Genomic DNA, 21926 nt, shown 5'->3' with positions numbered 1-21926 from the left:
AAAAAGGTCTATTTGTACTACACTGTTACAGCTGAGAACATTAAATATATAAATAAACAAATTTGATAAAACAAAGGGTTCTCACGTTATTCCAAAAGAATAGTGTATAGGAAATTTTGATAAAAAGGAAAATAAATAGATATTTTTGTTGGTTCAGATTATGTTTCGTAGATCTACAGGGAAATCTCCGCCGTCAATGCAAAGTGAAGGTGACACTTGGGGAAGGACCAGTGGTCCGTACAATGTTACTTCTACCTCTGACCAGTGATCTCTTCACGAGACGTCGATAATCAAATTTTTATTGTATATCTATTTGTCCGAAAATTTTGGTAAAAAAAATAAATATGGACCCGACAACAATAGTACAAAATTCACCAATGAGAAATCGACACGCAAATCCTTAAGAAACCACTATGGTTTTTGCAAACAAGAGAAACCAGCTTTAGCTTTTTCCCTAAAACCACTCTTACCCAAATCTCTCCATAAATAAAGATCCCGAGGCTCAAACACAAGTCTTCTTATAAAGGAAAGAAAGAAAAACTTTCCTAATTGGATCATATCAAAGTCTGAGCTCTTCTATTATCTCTCTCTTGTAGTTTCTTCTTAGGGGTCTTTGTTTTGTTTGGTTCTTTTAGAGTAAGAAGTTTCTTAAAAAAGGATCAAAAATGGGAAGGGGTAGGGTTCAATTGAAGAGGATAGAGAACAAGATCAATAGACAAGTGACATTCTCGAAAAGAAGAGCTGGTCTTTTGAAGAAAGCTCATGAGATCTCTGTTCTCTGTGATGCTGAAGTTGCCCTTGTTGTCTTCTCTCATAAGGGGAAACTCTTCGAATACTCCACTGATTCTTGGTAACCTCAATTAACTCTTTCCTTTTTTAACAAAAATCTTTTAATTGACACTATTTTATCCCCTTTTGTTTGTCCCTTAAATTGACACTACTTGATTTGCCCTAATTATTTAGCTACTGCTTTGTATTTTCTAGGGCTTGACTTCGATCAGATTTGTAAATGTTTAGTACTAACTTCTTTGCATTTGTATACAACTATAAATCAAAAGATCAAAAGTTGAAGGCTGGGAGAAGTAAACCCTAGCAAGAACTATAGTAATTACCCTTGATATTTATGTGCTTATATGCATAATTTCTTCAAATATGAGAGCATGTAGAAGGATGTAAATTCATTCTTTAATGAGCTTAGGGTTCCCCTAGCCATGTCTTTCAAAAATTTATAGATCTAAGATTAATTTGATGCCATAGTAAGAAAAGAAAATGTCTATTAGTGTCGCCCCACGCTCTTAGGCTAATAAATTCGATTATTAGATGTAATGTTGCTTCTTTTTTTTTCAATTTTTACCACGGATTACGATCAAACGAAACGAGAATAATAAAATTATAGCTAGAAATATAAGGATCTCAAATCGAGATAAATACAATATATAAGAATGAATGGTTTAACGTACGAACTAGAGTTTTTTTATGCCTTAAACGGATTTTGTTAATTCTGGCAGCTGTGTCTTCAAAATTGCTTTTGCAAATCTAAGCAAAGCAAATGTTTAATTTTCACTCGGCGCTTAGGAATAATGTACTCGTAATATAAATATATGTAGTATTAGATTTAAACTGAAGTGTAGCTTTTTTTTATACATATTTGAATTAGATTAAAAAAAAAACTGAAATAAAGATGTCAAATCTGAGTAGAGAGTCTTTGACCTCTGGGGATCCATAAAAAGAAGTAACTCAATCCTAAAATCGGCTTCTTACCGATGGTCAAAATTAGCTCCAACAGGCAACAGCTGTTCTGCGTTTTTTTTTTTTATGAATATTATTCTTGTTCCGAAGAAAATGATATATTGACCAGATTATAATATATTGTACAATAATGTGTGTTCTAACTTCTAACCCAAGGGGTTCTAACAAGATTCCTGTACAGTGTTATAAACCTCAGTTAGAACTCTAAGCTAAAGGCATAGGGTTAATTATGGTTCTTACGGTTTTTAATAGAAATTGGTACAGGGTTTGAATAATTTGATATAGGAAATCCTGGTTTAGGCATAAAACTATCACTGATACCTAGCTAGATTTACCCTCAAAGGCCCAAACGTCATGAAAACACGAGCGTCGTACATGATTTACTTACTTTTCGTATATAACTATGCATAGATAAATGTGTATAATCTATAAATATGATAATAATTTAGTGGTTGATGGCATATATGAAGCTACCTAATTCTGTGAATTGAACAGTATGGAGAAGATACTTGAACGCTATGAGAGGTACTCTTACGCCGAGAGACAGCTTATTGCACCTGAGTCCGACGTCAATGTATATCAACGTCTCTCCTTTTAACTCACATAAATATATAATATTAATGTATATTTGTAGTGTTAATGAATTCTATTTGTATAAAACTTGTGATACGCAGACGAACTGGTCGATGGAGTATAACAGGCTTAAGGCTAAGATTGAGCTTTTGGAGAGAAACCAGAGGTACACACGTACACTCCACACATTTTAAGGCACAAATGAATGTAAAAAATTAAAACTGGTGGCATTAATGTGAATTAAAATGCATGAACGCTATGCAAATTCAGGCATTATCTTGGTGAAGACTTGCAAGCAATGAGCCCTAAGGAGCTCCAGAATCTGGAGCAGCAGCTTGACACTGCTCTTAAGCACATCCGCTCTAGAAAAGTATTGCCTTCTCCTATTTCGTTGAACATATCTATATAACTTAAAAATGTACAAGTGTTAATTATTATATGTGAATATTCAAATACATATGTATGCGTACATAATCAATATCACGTTGGTATAAGTATGCCTAGAGAGGTTTGTTCAAATGATGAATTACGTTGTGTTTAAGACTCCTGTCACCAAAGTAATGGTTTGCTAATGTAATCTGTGTGTTTGCAGAACCAACTTATGTACGAGTCCATCAATGAGCTCCAAAGAAAGGTATGCAAAAACCCTATCAAATGTATGTCTTATAGAGAAACTACTCATAAGAAACGTATAGGGAATTTTAACAATCGTGCCGTTTCGGAAATGTACAGGAGAAGGCCATACAGGAACAAAACAGCATGCTTTCCAAACAGGTAACACGTGTCATCATTTATCTTTCATCAACATGTTTTCCCGTTGCATTACTGTTACCTTCCACTGTTTTACTCCACACTTCCAGCGAAGCTATACCTACAAGATCTTCATATCTCCCACTTAACTTAACTTCGGCACCATTAAAGAAAAATAAAAAAATTGAAAAATGTTTGTAGTTTATTTATATAAGCCTAGATGTTGTCTATTGATTGCTATAATCATCAACCTGTACGTAGATGGCCTTTGTCCGTTTAGTGTTAAGGTTGTCTCTCGGATTGAAAATATACATTTGAATTTTGAAATGTCGTCCCATCATTCTACTTAGGTCATCTACATATAATTTATCTGCATATAGACTCCTACTACTTTTAATTAATAATATATAGGTATATATATATATATATATATATGTTTACACTTATAAAAGTGTTCATTGCATGATGCAATTGTGCAGAGAATTATTTGTAAATTGAGATGTAACGTAAATATGTTTGCTAATCTATTTATGAGAATGTAGACACTACTCCAAATTTGAAAAATATATATACTTATGTAAGAGTGTTTTTTTTTTTGTTTTTTTTGTTTTGGAAAGAGGTTATCTAAGAGTTCATTGCATGAGTGCAACCGTGTAGAGAATTCATTCAATGTAATAACGATCGGAAATTGATAATGATTATATAATTACATACATTCATAAAAAAATATGTGCACAGAATTATTTGTAAATTGACATGTAATGTAATTATGTTTGGAAAGTGGTAAGAAATTGTATTGTGAAACCTGAAAATTGGCAGATCAAGGAGAGGGAAAAGATTCTTAGGGCTAAACAAGAGCAGTGGGATCAGCAGAATCATGGCCACAATATGCCTCCCCCTCCACCACCGCAGCAGCACCAAGTCCAGCATCCTTACATGCTTTCTCATCAGCCATCTCCTTTTCTCAACATGGGGTAACTGGGTTTTACTATTTCTCTCTTGTTTTCAAGTATTACATTTAACCAGATATGCTATGCAAGCTAGTTACGTGTTGTAAGTTATAGTTTCTGTGTTCGAAGTTTAAGTTGAGTAGATATACATGATCTTGAATTTAGAGCTTTACTGAGAAACATTGCGTAGGTTAATGCAATGGTCGCCAAACGAAATTATACAGTACGTGTGTAGTGGAAAAGGTAAATGTAATGGTTGCCAAAAGCCTAAGAAACAATTGCGATCAGCTCGTTTTTTGTTGTTGCTGTTGGTTTATGTGTTTTTAGTAAAATAAGAGTTTGTTAGGTAAATGAACTTATTTCTTTTACACTTTAAAGTGGACTTTAAATTTAAAAAAAATCTTTATTGTACGATGAAACATGAATTTTTTATACCCTTTCATTCATATCATCTTGTACGATTGTGAATGCAGTGGTCTGTATCAAGAAGAAGATCCAATGGCAATGAGGAGGAACGATCTTGATCTGACTCTTGAACCCGTTTACAACTGCAACCTTGGCTGCTTCGCAGCATGAAGCATTTCCATAAATATAATTTTATAATCGTCAACAATAAAAACAATTAGCCACATAGATATAAATTAGTGGCTAGCTAGGTTCTTTTCATCCACTAATTAATATATTCTGGCAAGTCCCATTTTCTTATATCATCATCATCATCATCATCATATATATATATATATATATATATATATAAATTAGCTCGCTCCGTTTTCTTTCTAATTTTCTTAAGTTTTTTTTTTGCTTCAACATGAGGCAAAATTGTAATATATATATTCGAAGGTCGGAGCGAATGAACGAGAACTTAATTGATCGGACCTTTTCTATTTATGAATTTTTGTTGGATTAAAATTAGAAGTGGCAAAAGTGCTCGTTATTACACCGAGCCAACTTTAGTGTTTGGGTCCTATAAACGCAAACCAAAATCGAATCCATTAATGTTTAACTAGTTGTGGACTAACCGAAAGCTGCGATTTAGTCTGGAAGGAAAAATAAACCAATAAGGCAATAACTGTGATTTAATCTATTTGTCCTAGTCCTAGATGCTGATTAGTTTGTAATTTTTATCTACACAAATAGAGCCATTTTAGATGTAGTGAACGTTCTGCCATCTCCCCCAGCCCCACTCACCATAAATATTAAATATTATACATGGAGTCATGTACCGTATTCTGTGTGACTAGTAACAAATACTCTCTCTGTTTCAAAATACAGGATGTTTTAGCTAAAACACGCAGATTAAAAACTTTTTATTTTTAACAAGTTCAACCAATCAGAAACAATACTGTATAATATAAAATACTAAACTAATCTAAAAGTTGCATAGAAACTTGAAAACATCATATATTATAAAACAAAAAACTTCTCTAAAACATCTTATATTTTGAAATAGATGGAGTATATAGTATCAAACTGTCAAAGTGTCAATGATTTAAGTTGAGTTATGAGTCTATTTCATATATAACTCATAAATGTTATCAATGATTTATTTTGGTTTTCTAAGTATGAAATTTAAGTTCAGTTGTAATTTGCATCTTGATTTTCACTTTTGAGTGAAAAATACAACTCTTGAGTAACTCAAAATGTTTTTACTCTTGAGCTCTGTTATTACTCAAAATGTTTCTAGTAGCTGTTGAGTAACTCCAAATGTCTTTACTCAAAATGTAAATTTTCACTCTTGAGTAGCTCTATTTAAATGTTGAGTAATTTTGTATCAACTAGATTTTAACCAAAATTAAATTTTGAGTAGCTCCAAATGTCTTTATTCAAAATCAAATTGCAACATCTGCTAAAAACTTGTATTTTTATTATACATATGTTTATGTAATAAAATAATTTTAAAAACAAATGAAATCATATAAGGAGGAAATGAGAGAAGAAAATTGGAAAATGAATATTGGGATTTATTAGGATGTGATTTTAGGAATTTTTGTTATATATGATAAATATTAGTTTTCAATTTTTTTTAATAACCAAAAAATATCAATAGCATAGGGTTGTAAAGAGTTTGGAACTCAGAAGATTTTTTTTTACAAAATGTACTTGCAGAATGTATATATAGATAATTTCACAATATTTAAATCAACTATTAATTTATATTTTAAAAGTAGCAATGACCAATTAGTTATTAAAGTATAAAACATATACATAAAAACAAAACATGAAACCTTATTTTATATATGTTTTGCATACTTTTTGCTTAATTTTTTCGTTAAAAATACACAAATGATGCTGATGAAATTAGTTGAAGAAGTTAACAGAGCAGAAATGCATGATTAAGAGGATTTAGGAGACCAACGCAACAACTTGAAGTCACTCTTGCACAATTTAGAGATACTCAGATTTTTTATTAGTTTGGTTTGAGTATAGATGAAATTGATATATATATATATATATATATATATATATATATAGTTCCGGAACTATATCTCTATCATAATTTCTTGAATAAAACAGATCTATATATCTATCAATTTCATCTATATTCAAACCAAATATCAATTTCAATTGTTATGCATTCTTTAGTAGAAAGATCAACTGTTATGTTACTAACGAGGGACATTCTGATCTTCGAAAACCCGTTGCTTGGTAACATCACAGGAAGATATGTGTGTTCTCTCCCCAAAAGTGGTTCTGGTCAAACCCACAAAACACGATCTGCCCGCCATTTGGATCTTCATGGGTTCCATCTCCCTTGTAAGACCTCAACCAAATAGAGAAAATGTGTCTCCCCACGAAACCAAAGAAGTGAAGCCGATAAAGAGATCTAGAAGATCAGAAGATTAATAACAATATATTATATTTTTATTATATAGATATTTTTATATTTCCAATCATGGTAGTTTAAGAAACTCTTGTACTATATAATTCTATGTAATCTAAAAGCTTATGATTGTGAGAGTCAATATACTATTTCCTAAATACTAAGGTGTTCTTCTCTCATCAACCTTCAATATGGTATCAGAGCAGCTTATGCTCAAGTTGCGATCTAACGATCAAACTTTTTTTCTTCAAATTTCCATCTAATTCTTAAGTTATATGCTTCAAACACTTCTTTCTTCTCTTCAATTGATATTCTTTTCATTAGTTAAAAAGAAAAAAAAAATCATGTCTTCTTCCTTTTTGTAACCACAACGTACCAATCTTCACCTCTGCTACCATTGTCACCAATCAACGGTGAAACTCTCACGGCCACCTCCAAGGTCAATCTGTAGTGAAGTCCATCCCATAATCCCTAAAATTTATGCTTTTACACGACAAGTGTCGTTTCAGATCCAAGTTGATCTCGTCTTCAAGATGTCCAAAAGACTTCTTCAAAGCTATTAGCTTCCTTACCTTCACAGACAAGTATTGTCAGAAGTGTTTTCATGAGTCATTTAACTCTGGCACACTACGGTAAATCCGTCCAACCACATGGTTTAAGCACAACGCTTCATAACTCCAATCAAATACAACATCATATATGGTCAATCTCAAGCCATCACTTCCGCTTCACTCATAAAACCGCAATTTATATATTTAACCAAAACAGGGCAATTTATATATTTACCGTAATTAATTTTGAGTTTAGTCCTCGTATTATGCAAAGATCATATAATAAAGAAAAAAATACATATTTTTTGGATTGAAGACCATTGTTTCAACAAAAAAAATAAGAATAATACTCAATCAGTCTTGTTTGCTTTCTCGAACAACAACAAAAAAATTGGCTTGTTCAAGATAGGAGCTGAGGCACATTGAGTGTTATGATGGGTACAATTGACACCAATAAAATTTTATAATTGTTCTAATTGAAGAAAAAAAGCACAAACTTTGTTGATTATATTCAACGAACAAAAAAAAAGTATACATAAGAATTGTAGATCAAAACAGAAGAGATAAAGGAGATTTTTCTACCCACCTCCTAAAACTTGTCCCAAATGAATTATATCACAAACAAGAATATATATATATATATATATATATATATATATCATTGTTTGCCAAAAAAAAAAAACCATTAAACACCACAATGAAATTATTAATTTAGCCAAAAATAATTTAATCAAAATTTTCCAAATTGTTGAAGAAGAATAATTGTTACTCCATCTTATCTTTACTCCACATGCTCTGTAATTTCGTCACCCTTCAAGAAAAGCATTGTCTGCATGTGAAATCACAAACATATAAATCAAACCCAATTTCTTACTTTCCAAAAACAAATATGGTCATAAGAAGAAATATATGTTAAGATACATAAAAAATTAACCTTGGAACAAAAGGGACAAGCTTCACTTCTCTCCATCCATTCATAGATGCATGCAAGGTGAAACATATGTCCACATTGCAAAACTATCTTGGGGTTCTCCTCAATGTACTCTGTCTCCATTTACAATAGTAATTGAATTATTAACACTCACTCACTCAAAACTCCTAAATATAAATTCCGAGTTTTACAATTCTTTGTTTACCATAGAAACATGTCGGGCAAACGTCTTCTTCTTCGTCAGCGACATAGGAGATTTCTCCTCTTTCTAGGCTTTCAAATAGTTGCTTGAACTGGATCAAATTTGAAAGTGTTAAGCTCTTCGTTTAGTTTTTGGGAGAACAAGAAAAGGAATTGAGGTTTAAATATGTGGAGATACCTTGGGGGAAAAGTTATTCGTTAGTGGGTTAGTGAAGCCTCTGATTCTTGGTCGAGATTCATCAACGTGTTCCGTAATTCGAAAACAACAAAGTAGAATACCCATTGACCTGAATTAATATGTAAACTTATTAAATGGAGATCACCAATAATAAAACACACAAGAATTGAGTTAATCAAGTAGGTGATTATGGTAATTAATCACGAGTTTTCTGAAAAGACAGGACATAGAAGAAGAGGGCAGATGAACATAAGAAATTTGATTAATGTTTGTTGTGTTCTCATACCTTTGGATCGATCTTACTGAAAACTCAAAGGAATAGAGAGAAAAAAAAAGAGCGGAACGAATAAAATTAAGCGTGAGAAAAAAAAGCAACAAACTTGAACAATGAGGAAGCTTTGGTCCCGTAATCGCAGCCAAGTAAGATTCTTTGGAGAGCAACACAAGGAAACGTGGAGATTGTGTGGGATATTTTATGACGTGGCATGCCAAAAGAGTTTAAGAACTTTGACTCTTTTTGGAATGTGGAGTTATTATTTTTTTTTCAATTTACACTTAATGCAAGAAAATATATATATATATATATATATCTACTAAATAGCATTAATACAAATTTTATGGACAACATATATTCCATAAATTTCCAAAAATAGCACTATTCAACACATTAAAATATTTAAAACTAATTTTTAAAATTTTGTTTTTTAGGTTTGGGTTCTCAATTTCAATTTAGGGTATATTTTTGAGGGGTATGGTTTAGTGTTTTGAATTTAGAAACTAATTTAAAGATTAATTAGTGCTATTTTTGGAGCTTTAGAGATATTGTGCTAGTTTTGGGAAAAAAACTTATTTTGATGCTATTTTTGAGAATCTCCCAAAAAAATTGTAGACTTGAAAATTTTATTTATAAATCTTATTGAAGTTTTAATTATAAATTTGTAACAAATATAAAATATGTGCTTCTTAGCACAAGAAAGGAAAGATAGTAATTGGTTTCAAAAGAAAAAGGGAAAGATAATTATGGTGATTACACTTAACTTGATATATGCCAAATCGCAACTTTAATCACAAAACCAAGTTGCAGATATTTTTTTCTATTTTTAAAACAAACCCTCTTTTTATTGGTTGATGATATATGTGCTGCCTGTATGTATATGCAACTGTGTTGACTGGTTCTCCCACTACCTCCCGCAAACGTTGCGTTTACGGGTGGTAGTGGTTGCTAGCGATTAGAACCAATCACATAAAACGCTTTTAATCGCTCTTAATCGCTTTCAACCGCTTCAAACCACTGAATTCCAAAAGCTGCTTCCTGTAAGTGTTTGCGGTTGCGGGCGATTGCGGTTGGAATTTTTTTTTTTATATATAAAACTTAAAAAAAATCAATGATAATGAAATTCTTTTGTGTTATATTATCTATCTAACCATTTTATTCATTAAGGATGAGAGAAAATGAAGTACGGATACGATTACAGATATTATAAAATAAACAAGAAAATAATATTCCAATTAACAATAACCCAGAAAACTTGATGTAAATTTAATGACACAACGCACATAAGTTCAAAAAAATCTAAATAAATATAATATTTCATCAGACATTTTTAAAAAATAAGATTATTTGTGAAAAATATTAAAACAAATCACCAATGACTCTTCTCAACTCTCACTTAACCATTCCTACTGATGCAACTACTGACCCACGATCTAAGAGAAAAGAGAACAGATCTACGATCTAAAGCATATGTTTTGTCATTTATCAAATTTTTGGTGAAAAGCGAAATGCATAAAGGAATAAGTATTTCAATATAAAATTTATTTGTTTTTTGAATAAATATTTTAGTATTTTTTAATAAATTTAAATTATAAATCAAGTTTAATTAAATTTTTTGTGTTTTTAAACATTTATATATTATATATCACATTAATTATGTTCCAACCGCTATTGCACCCGCTGGTCAACCAGTCGTAAACTTCCCGCAAACGCACCAATTTTAAATCGCTAAACCAGTCGTTCAAAAAGCTTAATAACGCTTGAAACCGCAATTGCCCGCTTCCGCAATCTCCCGCAACCGCAGCATTTGAACCAGTCACGCCCTAAATTTTTTACATCTGAAAACAAAATACATTTTGGAAGAAGTAAACTCATATAAAAATTGCACCAAAAAATCCATAAACAACAACTATGATTTTTGTTTCTGTCGACAGCTTTATCAAACCACAACCATGATTAATTATATAAGAAAAGTAAATACTAGAAACAATCATACACTCTTAAAAGGGTTATATTAATTTAGATAAGAAAAGTAAATACTAGAAACAATCATGCCAAAAGCCAGAAGTCTTTGTGGCACTTAGTTGTAAGAGTGTAACCACCGAGCTTCTTGCCTCTCTTACGAACCGCAATGGCCATACAAGGAGAGTTGTTGATGCAATACTCTACAAAGTCGTGTTTGGACGTCACGGGTCGGGCCTGCGATGCCCATACCATTAGTAACCGCCACGTAGCGTGCTGTTTCTTCTGGCCTAGAACCAGCATAGAAGCCTCTCTTTCTTTTGCTTCTTTTACTATGGTCGGACCCTTCTCGTCACCTTTTACAACCACCACTTCTGTCTTTACCTAATTCAACAAATTATTGTTTTGATTTCTTTCTAAATATAAAAAAAAAAAGTAAGAAAAAAAAATGTTTTGAATAAATACATGGTGAAAGTGGATTATCTAGTTAAAAGGATATTATAATGAAGTGTTAATCAATATTGTATGAACATATAACGATCTGTGTAGCGCAAAATGGAATGAACAATTCACTTTAAAGTAAAGATCGATCAAAATTGTTGATCGCCAACTACAATTGTGAAGAAGAATGTGCGATATAGATTTTATTCATTTATACAATTTAACCATATTGTTATTTCCGAGAATATACATAAATGATGAATTGTTCAAAAAATAATAATCGTTGAATTTTTTATAAATGTTATGTAGAAAAAAAAAGGTGTATGGTAAAGAAACGTATAACGAACCTCAGGTCTTTTAAGCTCACAAATGTTTTTCAAGGCTAAAACTTTTTTATTAGCTCTTGACGCTATGGGTTTGTCATAAGATTCTTCTTCTTCTTCTTCATCTTCTTCTTTGGTAGCTAGAGCACCTAGAGAACGAAACATGCTATATAATAAGAATCATTTTGTGGGAAAACAAAAATATGAAGAAAGAGAGAATTGACCTGATTGAGAGGGTTTAGCTTTAAAAAAGTAAAGAAGAAGAATGTAATCTTGAGGCTGAGCACAGTGCGAGAGAGTCCAAAGAAGAGCGTTTTTAGCCTCCGAGCAAGAATCAACCACGACCATGATTCTTCTTCCTTTTATCTCTGTGGAGGAGCTTGGAGGCTCGTGGCTGCAGCCATGCTGGCTCGTAGTTGTCGGTGGTTGGACTCTTACATTAGCCCTTATCCTGCTTAGAAAGAACCCGTCTCCTTTCTTTCCCATTCTTTCTCTCTCTCTCTCTCTCTCTCTATCTCTCTTTCTCAAAAGAATTGGACAAGAAGATGTTATAAGATGGTGGAGAAAGTAAATGAGATTAAGAGCTAATATGATAATGAGTAATTATGATCTTGCTTTTGGTAGCTCCCCACACTTTTATATACGTAATCCTCAGTTTCTCACTTTTATACCCATGTTTAGTAGTAGCCACAATGTTATTTAAAGAGTAAATTATTATCCTTGCTTTTGGTAGCTCCCCAATTTAGACGCGTTGCACTTAAACTTGCTAAATGTGTACTTTGTACGTGTATATATAGAACCGACATCCACATTTACAATCTCATGGCCTATAGAATCGTTGTGACCTTTGCAATGACTTGTGCACCAAATCATAACTAATAAATACTACTATATGTTTTTATTCTTATTTCGTTCCATGTTTTTCAAATTTTAAACCCGAAGATTAATCATTTACGTGAGTTATTTTGTAATTATGTTTCTCCGGGTGACCGGGTCTAGTTATCAAAACCCATTGTGAGTGAATGAATATAATGATGGACAAATCTCATGGGATATAGAATTGTTGTGAAATTTGCAATCACTAATCTTGTGCACCAACTATTTTTTTCTTTCTTTATTTCATTCCATGTTTATCGAATTCTAAGCACATAGATTAATCATTTTGGTGAGTTCCTTTGTAATCATCTTTCTCCGGTCTCTAGTTATCAAAACCCATTGTGGGTGAATAATGATGGCTATTTTACTTATACTTTTGTATCCAAACTTTATTTCTCTTATTTACTTAGTTTTGTATTGCTTTGGGTATGAATAATGATGTCTCAACTCTTTTGTGTTATTATTATTAGACATTGAGTGTTGGGTCGTTGGCCCTTCTTCTTCATCATGTTCATCATCATCAAGCCGTAGGTCCCAACACTAATTCCTGCCAACCGATAATTGTTACGGACCATATGTGTTATGTAACATAATTCTAATTTTTTTTTTTTAAGTAGTAGAATTGTCATAACTGATCTTTAATTAGCCAATTAAAAAGTTCGTAATGCTTATCATAGAAATGTCTTGTTCGGTGTGTGTTAGTCGAAGGTTGAGATTTTTTACTGTCATTGTACAAGTGTTAAAGCAAGGTAAATCTTATGTTATTGTAAAACATGGGCTTTGGGCCTTTTTAATTAAATTGGGCTTATGGATCGTACTTTATCTGACCCGTCCGCCCACCCGCCCGTTTCCTCTTCTTCTTCTATTTTGTAGTCTGAGGCTCTGAGCTATTCGTGTTAGGTTAAAAACAAAATCTCCCAAAACCCTATTCGTTTACTAGTAAACCCTAGCCACCACCGTCGTCATCGCCGCCGCCGGAGAAACAAAAGAAATCATGGGGAAAGATAACAAAACGAAGAAGAAGCCAAACAAAAAAGGCGAAAGAAGAACGGGACCAGATGCAGTCGCCATGAAAGCCAAGCCGAAAAAAGTGGTTAACCCATTTGAATCAATTACGTCTCGCCAGAAGTTCGAAATCCTCGGAAAGAAGCGTAAAGGAGAAGAACGACGCATCAGTGTCTCTAGAACCCTCGCTGTTGATAAGAGGAAGAACACATTGGAGAAAGAGTATGAGCGGAGCTTGAAAGCTTCGGTTTTTTTGGATAAGCGTATTGGAGAACAGAACGATGAGCTTGGGGAGTTTGATAAGGGTATAATTCGATCGCAGAGAGAGCGTCAGGTTAGTTTATTTTGATGTGTAAAGACATTAAAAANAAGTGGTTAACCCATTTGAATCAATTACGTCTCGCCAGAAGTTCGAAATCCTCGGAAAGAAGCGTAAAGGAGAAGAACGACGCATCAGTGTCTCTAGAACCCTCGCTGTTGATAAGAGGAAGAACACATTGGAGAAAGAGTATGAGCGGAGCTTGAAAGCTTCGGTTTTTTTGGATAAGCGTATTGGAGAACAGAACGATGAGCTTGGAGAGTTTGATAAGGGTATAATTCGATCGCAGAGAGAGCGTCAGGTTAGTTTATTTTGATGTGTAAAGACATTGAAAATTTAAAACTTGGGGATCAAAAACTGATCTTTTTTTTTTGTGTATGGTGATTGTAGTTGAAACTAGCGAAGAAGAGCATGTATAATTTGTCTGATGGTGAAGAAGATATTTATGAAGATGGTGCTCTTGGTGGTTCTTCTGTTAGGGATGATTTTGATTCTGGACTTTTGTCAGATGAAGATCTTCAAGATGATGATCTGGAAGCTTCTGAATCGAAGAGTATGTTTTTCTTGCTAACACTTTTTGCTAGTGCCCTAGTATATTGAATTATAGAGATGCTGGTGCAGAGATTGAATTGTTGCCAAATGTTTATGGTTACATTGACATTTTGAAAAAAGTTTGTATTATCAGGAAGTGCTGCTTCTTCAACATTTATTGTGTCTGTTAACCTTGGCAAAGCTAATATTGTCTAAACCACTCTCTGGCACAGGGATGAAGCATCTGAACAGAAACAAACAGGTTGAAGCATCTGGAGAGGAAGTGGTAAGAACAACTGGTCTCTTAAATGTCTGGGTGTAGTTTACCTTGAGGTTGACTCGTAAGGTCCTAATGATATTCTTGGATTCTCTCTACAGAGGCATAAGAGCAAGAAGGAAGTCATGGAAGAGATCATTATGAAGAGCAAACTTGGCAGGGTGATTATTCCTCTGTTTTTTCTTGTATTTTCTTTTGCATGGTGGGTCAATTTGCAGTTGATGATTTGTTAAATTTTGTGGTCTTTAGATGGAGAAAGCTAAGCAAAAGGACGAAAAAGAAAAGCTAATGGATGAGCTGGATAAAAACTTCGAGTCCTTGGTGAATTCTCAGGCGATGGAGAGTTTAACTAAGCCTTTTGATGTCGAAGAGGTGAAAAATGATCACAGTTTATAGTTGTTTAAATACTGAGCATATGTATCTATATGAGTCTTATCAGGCTTCTTAGTTCATGATTTTTTTTTTGCGTGATGTAATCCTTTTGTCTGCAGGAGAAAGGCAATCCTTATGTAAACATTCTGAATGCTATGGCAATGGAGATTCGTGCTCGTCCTTCTGAGAGGACAAAGACACCTGAAGAAATAGCCCAGAAAGAGCGAGAAAAATTAGAGGATCTTGAGGTATGTCTGTCGAAAGCCATTGCAGTTTTACATTCTGACTGTTAAACTATAAAGAGAAGGGTTTATCTTATTGTGAAGTCAAGGTCTTACGGTTGACATAATTTAATATTGATACAAATTTTCAACACTCCTAGGAAGAGCGTAAGAAAAGGATGCAGGAAACTGATGAGTTGAGCGATGGGGACGAGGAAACTGGCGGTGAGGAATTAACAAAGAGGCCAATGGCCATTTCTGGCGACGATCTTGGTGATTCCTTCTCAGTGGAAGAAGAGAAGCCAAAAAGGGGATGGATTGATGATGTTCTTGAAAAAAAGGACGATGTTGATAATTCAGAAAGTGATGAGAATGATGGATCGTCTGAGGATTCAGAAAATGAAGAAGAAGAAGAAGATGATGATGATGATGATTGTGAGTTAGATGGGGGTGATGAGAAACAGAGAAAAGTTCATCATTTAAAAGACTGGGAACAAAGTGATGATGAGCTAGGGGATGAGCTGGAAGATGAAGATGAAGATGATGATGAAGAAGAAGTGGAGCCAACAGTACACAAAAAGTTGAAGAATGACGATGCTGCTCCGTATAAAGGAGAAGGGTTGTCTGGAACAGTGAAACAAAAAACTAATATGATGAAATTGAGTTCCACGCAGCGTGATATTCCTTTCATGATTGATGCTCCACAGAATTTTGAGGAATTGCTTGCTCTTGTGGAAGATTGTTCAAATGCAGATGTTATTTTAATTGTCAACCGAATCCGGATAGCACACTCAATTAAGATTAAAGCTGAAAACCGAAAAAAGATGCAGGTATGGTTTATTATAGCTTTCAAAGATCTACCTGCTTGCAGTTTTGTTTTTTGTTTTCAGGCCCTTGAACTGGTTCATGCCTCAATTGCTTTCTGACTGTTTGTTATTGTCTGTCATCCAGGTCTTTTACGGTATTCTGTTGCAGTATTTTGCCGTTCTTACAAGCAAGAAGCCCTTGAACTATGAGTTACTAAATATGCTTGTCAAACCTTTAATTGAGATGAGCATGGAGATCCCCTACTTTGCTGCAATATGTGCTCGCCAGCGGCTTTTAAAGACCCGTGCACAGTTTTGCGAGGCTATCAAGAATCCTGGTTTGTGATGCTTCCATAACCTTGAATTTTAGTGTTCTTTGAGAAACATGCCTATTCCATCTTTTTACCCTAACTAGTTCAGAAACATTCTTTCAGAGGATGGATGCTGGCCTTCCTTGAAAACATTGTTTCTCTTGCGGCTCTGGTCCATGATTTTTCCGTGCTCTGACTTTCGCCATGCTGTGATGACCCCATCGATATTGTTGATGTGTGAATATCTCATGCGTTGTCCCATCTCCTCTGGTCGTGATATTGCCATAGGTTCCTTTTTATGCTCCATTGTTCTGTTGGTAAGGAGAAGTTGATCCCGACGTTCTTTCCTTGGCAGTTTCCATATTCATTTTCTCATGCAAACGAAAATGTACTGTAGGTTGCTAAACAATCTAAAAGGTTCTGTCCTGAAGCCATATTATTTATCCGAACTCTCCTGATGGCCGCTTCAGACAAAAAATCACCATCATCTGAAGAATCTGAGGTACATTATTTAATAAGGCCTAGTTTTGTATTGTGCTTACGATTTAAATTGATAGATGTTCAATACTGTACCTAAGAATTGAAGACATGCATAGGCAGCTGTTTTATCATTACATGGAACTCATGTTGTGCTGAATGACCTGTCGTATATCTTGAACTTCTATCAAATACTGGGCTAATAAGCCGTGGTATATCTTGTTACAGTTTTATCATTTCATGGAATTAAAATCGCTGACTCCATTGCTGTGCATACAAGACGACGTGAAGGAGGTCATGCCTCTGAACTTCCTAAAGATAATGGATGAGCCAGCAGACTCTCCATATTTCAGCTCTGATGATTTCAGGTATGTTCTCACTTCTGAACTCTATTTTCTTTTTTAGACACCAAGCCAGCAAAAAGTGTGTATTGTAATAATGTTGGCTTTGGTTCAACAGAGCAAGCATCCTTTCAAGTGTATGTGAGACTCTTAGAGGGTTTGTGGAGATAAACGGAGGATTGAGTTCCTTTCCAGAGATATTCATACCCATCTCAACTTTATTACACCAAATTGGGAACCAAGAAAATATCCCACAAACTCTCAAGGATAAATTAGAGGATGTCGCAAAGCTCATCGAAACGAAAACCGAAGAGCATCACAAGGAACGCAAACCACTCTCTATGCGTAAGCATAAGCCAGTACCCATCAAAATGGTCAATCCCAAATTTGAAGAGAAGTAAGTCCCACTTGCATTCACTCTCACTCAGTTTATAATTACAGAGGCCACATAGGATGATCTCTGTAACGGGTTGTATACAATTGTTGTGCAGCTTTGTTCAAGGCAGGGATTACGATCCAGACAAGTACCGTTCTGACGTCAAAAAGTTGAAGAGAAAGTTGAAACAGGAGGCCAAAGGAGCAGTGCGTGAGCTTCGCAAAGACAACGAGTTCATGAGCACTGTTAAAGCAAAAGAGAAGGCTGTGCATGAACAAGAGAGAGCAGAGAAACATGGCAAAAATTGGGCTTTTCTTCAGGAACAAGAACATGCTTTCAAATCTGGACAACTTGGTAAAGGCAAAGGCAAGAAGAGAAGACGTTGATACCAGTGCCTCTATTATTCCCTTTTTCAAACCTACCAACACAATTTTGTTGTTTCTGTTGGATAATCAAAAAAACTAATTTACAGAGAATTATCCCTTCTAAGAAACAAAAAAAATGATTTTCATAACATTTCTTCTTCGTTGGTCAATGTTAGCGAGCAATAAGCTCAAAATTTGTCCTTCATGCGTACAATAAGCTTGAATTTTTCTTCTGCTTCAACTTGCTGTTTAATGTCACCTCTTGATGCTCTGTCCGGATGAAATTTTAATACAGCTCGTTTGTACGCTGCATGTACCTAAATTTTACAATGGTTTCGATCATGATATGCGAATACAAAAGCAGTTAACACTAACTGTAAAGATAGAATCAGGCTAACCTCATCTGGCAGAGGAGATGTCCCGCCACCAACATGAATCCCTAAGCCTCGAAGCAGCGATGCCATGTTCAAGCTCCTGATTTCCAGCTGTTTAAGTGATTTGGTTAATTCTGCACGGACTTTCTCCTTCATGTTCATGCTTTCTTCATCCTGTGATTTGGAGATGGAAAACCAAAATGAGTGTTAGCAACAAATCAATGCATTGTTCAGAGGAGCAATCACTGAGGAAGAGTAGAAAACCTTCTTCAGTGTCTCTCTCACTTCCTCTACCCTCTCCTTTTGCCTTCTTTCCATCTCCAACTGTCGCGTGTTCTCTAACTTTCTTCTCTTACGTTGCTTCTGAGCTTCTTCTGCCTGTAACAGGGCACAATATAATTCAGCAGACAGAAACTATGATGAATAGGTTCTTTGAAGGTGAAAGAAACACTTAAAAGTCTATATCACCAGTGGCAAATTTTCAATAATTAACGGGAGTTTCAGAAGTTTGAGCAGAGTGTGGTCAAACCTGGATTTGTAATTGTCGTTGCCTGGACTCCCATTCTTCTTCTTGTGCTTTCTTGTATTCATCAGTCTCCTTTAACATTTCTCTGTTAAGCATGACATCGACTACAGGAGCTGTACCGTCACTACTTTGCACTTGTCCACTTGTAGATGGAATAGGATCAATGATCGGTTCTCTTGATTGATCTAAACTCGAGATCCCGTGCTCACCCCTGGCTCCATTACTTTGCGTTGTAACTCCATCCCCAGCAGAAGTCTGTGGCGGAGAAAATTTTAAGGCGTCTTCTTCTTCTTCAACTTCCTTGGTATGAGGTTGATATGTGGTGTTTTTCTTTGGATTCTCTTCTGGCGACTGTGAAGTTTCACATTGAACTTGAACTTTGTTTGGCTGTTCTACAACTTTTTTGAAACTAGTTTGATCTATCGGTTCATTTGACGAAGTAAAATGACTTGATGGTGTATCAAACCTTTCATGTTCAACTCGTATTTCGGGTGACAGTGGGGATGGTCCCTGAAAATCCTCTTCATTGAAAAAACTAGAATTAGCACTGTTTTTAGCTCTGTTGTCTTTCTCCACCGAGCCAAAGTTAGCCGCCATATCAGGAATTCTATCATCGGTTCCAAAGAAAGTAAAAGAGGTTTCTTTACCACCATCTGGATTTCTAGTGTCAAAGTGGAGATTTGAAGGACAAGCCTCCTCATTCAGACCAGCTTTTTTACCATCTGGATTTCTGGCAGCAGAGAAGAACGATGCTTGATCATGTTGTTCAGTTCTCCTTTCAAGATCAGGCCTGAAATTAGTGTCACAGTGGAGATTTGATGTACTGGCCTCCTCACTCAGACCAGCTTTACCAGGTTTCTTCATTTTTTTCAAGAAAGCTGCGCGTTCCCACTGCTCGCGGACCTCTCTATGAGACCCTTCTAAAATCTCACAATCAGAACCGTCGCTGTCGGAAAAGTCACTGTCAGTATCAGAACCTAAACCAAATCGAATTCCAGAAGAGGGCATTGTAGAGAAAGGCTGGTTGCATTTTGTAAATCTAAAACTAGCACATTTTTCTTGAATGAATTGGCAATCATCATTATCCACTTCCGCAGATGTTTGCAAGTTACCCGCAAGAGGGTTACCACTTGAACTACTCCCAGCTTTATGAACATTTTCTGTCTCATCCACCTCCTCCTCATCATCATCATCATCATCATCGTCAATACTAATCACTCTCTGCATAATAGACTTATTCCCAGTTCTTGAAGTGCCAGAAGCATTGCTTTTAGATGACTCGGGAAAATCAAGAATGATAACCTCATCATCGTCAACCACAATAAACTCCTCCCTAATCCCATTTGCCCTGCATCTTTTAGTTGGCATTCTATTCCAAGAACGTGATCTAATCTGACGATTCTCTCCCATTCCTTTCTTATGCTGCTGCTGTACATACGTGGAACGCATGAACTAGTACCAAAAGGGTTTCAAAGCATCAGTTATGAAGAGTATTCGTAGTTCCAGTTGCAGATACCCATATAGCTAAAACCACCTATAAGCAGAGAAGATGCAAAACACTTAAATTAGGTAACATAAAACTCAAAACAAAAGTGGAACTTTCATAAAACTATTCACTACATATACGCAAAGAAACCTAGAAACGATCATATGTCTGAACCTGAAATATAAAGTTAATATAGAAATCTACCAAATCGGAAAACTTCAATTGAAAAAGAAAAAAAACTAATCGTGCTTGCTAGGTTTGGATTTAGCATCGACCAATTCGAAATTTTGAGCACGACCCACGAATTTAAGAATCGAACTGAGCAAAGATTTTGAAGACAATTGAACTAACCTTTTCGACTATATACAACGACGGAGCCTTGTTGCTATAAAACTGAACCCTAATTTTTGGGTCTGAGAAAGGGGAAACAAAAAAACACGAACTCAAATTTAAAAAAAAAACGAAGTTTCGGAGAAAAGAAGAAGATGAGAGATCGATGGAGAGACGACGACGACTCGTGCCCTGCACCTCAGGGGGACAGACGTGGCCTAAATGAATCAATCAGATTAAATGGGTTTTGTTCGTTGATTGGTCTGTCTTTTGGATTGAGAGTGAAACTCATGTCATTCTTAACATATCTCTCCCCATTCGTCTTTTATGTTCATATATTTTCTTTGCGACTTTTTTTTTTTTTTCAGAGTTAATCAGAATTATATATAGGTTTTGGAACTTTTTTAATTAGAGTTTTTTTAAAAGAAAAAAGAAATTTTGTAAATCATGATGCCGTCAAAAAAAAAATCATAGTGAAATTTGAATTTAAATTTATATTATAGATACCTAAAAACATCGCTAACAAATCATTGATTATGATATTTTTCCTCTTACATCATCACTTCTATATTACTTTTTTTCGTTACAATCATCACTTCAATTTTGATAACCCAAAAAAAAAGTTAATAATGGCACGAGTCATGTTAAATATATATTTTTTTTTTTCATATTCGGAATACCATTGTTTTTTTTTTTTTTTTAAAGGGCATTCAAATTGAAAAGCAGAGACGTAAAATGTTTACAGGGCTAGAGAGCTCAATACTGGAAGCCCAGTTAGATATAATCGATTACAAAATACCCATTGAGAAGGAACCAGAAATGAACCAGAAGTGAACCATGATAGTTACGATTGAACCAAAAGAAAACGGGTAGCAATTAAACCGTTTCAAACCACCTTTGTCTTCTTCCATTGAATGGTGAGAGATGACTCTTCGGTGAAATCGCAAAAGGTCGAGAGATTAGGGTTTTGTAACATTCCTTTCAGTTGTGCGATCCAGCGAACCAGAGGCCAAGCAGAGTGGAGGTGAGAGTTGGGTTGGAATCACGGAAGCTAAGGGCTCTGTTTCGCACAAGCTGATCAACCTGATGGAGGAGATGATCAGCTGGCTTAAAACAGTTCCGATGCAACCTGTGATTCCGTTCAGTCCAAAGGAAGTATATCAGTGCCTGCCAGGCGATTAGTAGGAGTTTCCTTGCTTCACGGGAGCCTTTGTAGTTGATGAGAC

The 21926-nt window shown here is 34.9% G+C and overlaps 5 protein-coding genes across 6 annotated transcripts; 2 read left to right on the top strand and 3 right to left on the bottom strand.

Annotated features, from left to right (window-relative positions):
• On the top strand, positions 467 to 4727 carry LOC104750743 (floral homeotic protein APETALA 1-like). Its single transcript, XM_010472583.1, has 8 exons — positions 467 to 850; positions 2245 to 2323; positions 2424 to 2488; positions 2593 to 2692; positions 2915 to 2956; positions 3055 to 3096; positions 3892 to 4046; positions 4496 to 4727. The coding sequence occupies exons 1-8, from the start codon at positions 666 to 668 to the stop codon at positions 4596 to 4598; spliced, it is 771 nt and encodes a 256-aa protein (XP_010470885.1). The 5' UTR covers positions 467 to 665; the 3' UTR covers positions 4599 to 4727.
• Positions 8091 to 9074, bottom strand: LOC104750742 (E3 ubiquitin-protein ligase At3g02290-like). Its single transcript, XM_010472582.1, has 5 exons — positions 8994 to 9074; positions 8708 to 8816; positions 8534 to 8621; positions 8332 to 8441; positions 8091 to 8226 (listed from the first exon to the last, which is right to left on the bottom strand). Exons 2-5 carry the CDS (start codon positions 8810 to 8812, stop codon positions 8179 to 8181), a joined length of 351 nt encoding a protein of 116 aa, XP_010470884.1. The 5' UTR covers positions 8813 to 8816; positions 8994 to 9074; the 3' UTR covers positions 8091 to 8178.
• LOC104750741 lies at positions 10854 to 12374 on the bottom strand. Its single transcript, XM_010472581.2, has 3 exons — positions 11932 to 12374; positions 11732 to 11856; positions 10854 to 11327 (listed from the first exon to the last, which is right to left on the bottom strand). Exons 1-3 carry the CDS (start codon positions 12191 to 12193, stop codon positions 11031 to 11033), a joined length of 684 nt encoding a protein of 227 aa, XP_010470883.1. The 5' UTR covers positions 12194 to 12374; the 3' UTR covers positions 10854 to 11030.
• On the top strand, positions 13474 to 18121 carry LOC104750739 (nucleolar protein 14-like). Of its 2 annotated transcripts, XM_019238389.1 has the most exons (14): positions 13474 to 13676; positions 13963 to 14208; positions 14298 to 14460; positions 14672 to 14724; positions 14817 to 14876; positions 14965 to 15087; positions 15207 to 15335; positions 15470 to 16138; positions 16260 to 16452; positions 16549 to 16742; positions 16823 to 16927; positions 17131 to 17270; positions 17362 to 17640; positions 17735 to 18081. In XM_019238389.1, the coding sequence occupies exons 1-14, from the start codon at positions 13578 to 13580 to the stop codon at positions 18003 to 18005; spliced, it is 2724 nt and encodes a 907-aa protein (XP_019093934.1). In that variant the 5' UTR covers positions 13474 to 13577; the 3' UTR covers positions 18006 to 18081. The 2 variants fall into 2 exon arrangements, with proteins under 2 accessions (XP_019093934.1, XP_010470881.1); XM_010472579.2 differs by lacking the exon at positions 13963 to 14208 and having other exon boundaries at positions 13578 to 13922; positions 17735 to 18121.
• On the bottom strand, positions 17991 to 21006 carry LOC104750740. The gene is made up of 5 exons (XM_010472580.2): positions 20722 to 21006; positions 18888 to 20418; positions 18623 to 18736; positions 18383 to 18532; positions 17991 to 18301 (listed from the first exon to the last, which is right to left on the bottom strand). The coding sequence occupies exons 2-5, from the start codon at positions 20331 to 20333 to the stop codon at positions 18173 to 18175; spliced, it is 1839 nt and encodes a 612-aa protein (XP_010470882.1). The 5' UTR covers positions 20334 to 20418; positions 20722 to 21006; the 3' UTR covers positions 17991 to 18172.

This window comes from Camelina sativa, chromosome 16 (assembly GCF_000633955.1).
Source record: "Camelina sativa cultivar DH55 chromosome 16, Cs, whole genome shotgun sequence".
In the NCBI taxonomy this organism is placed as follows: domain Eukaryota; kingdom Viridiplantae; phylum Streptophyta; class Magnoliopsida; order Brassicales; family Brassicaceae; genus Camelina; species Camelina sativa.
This window is presented reverse-complemented; position numbering and strand designations above follow the sequence as displayed.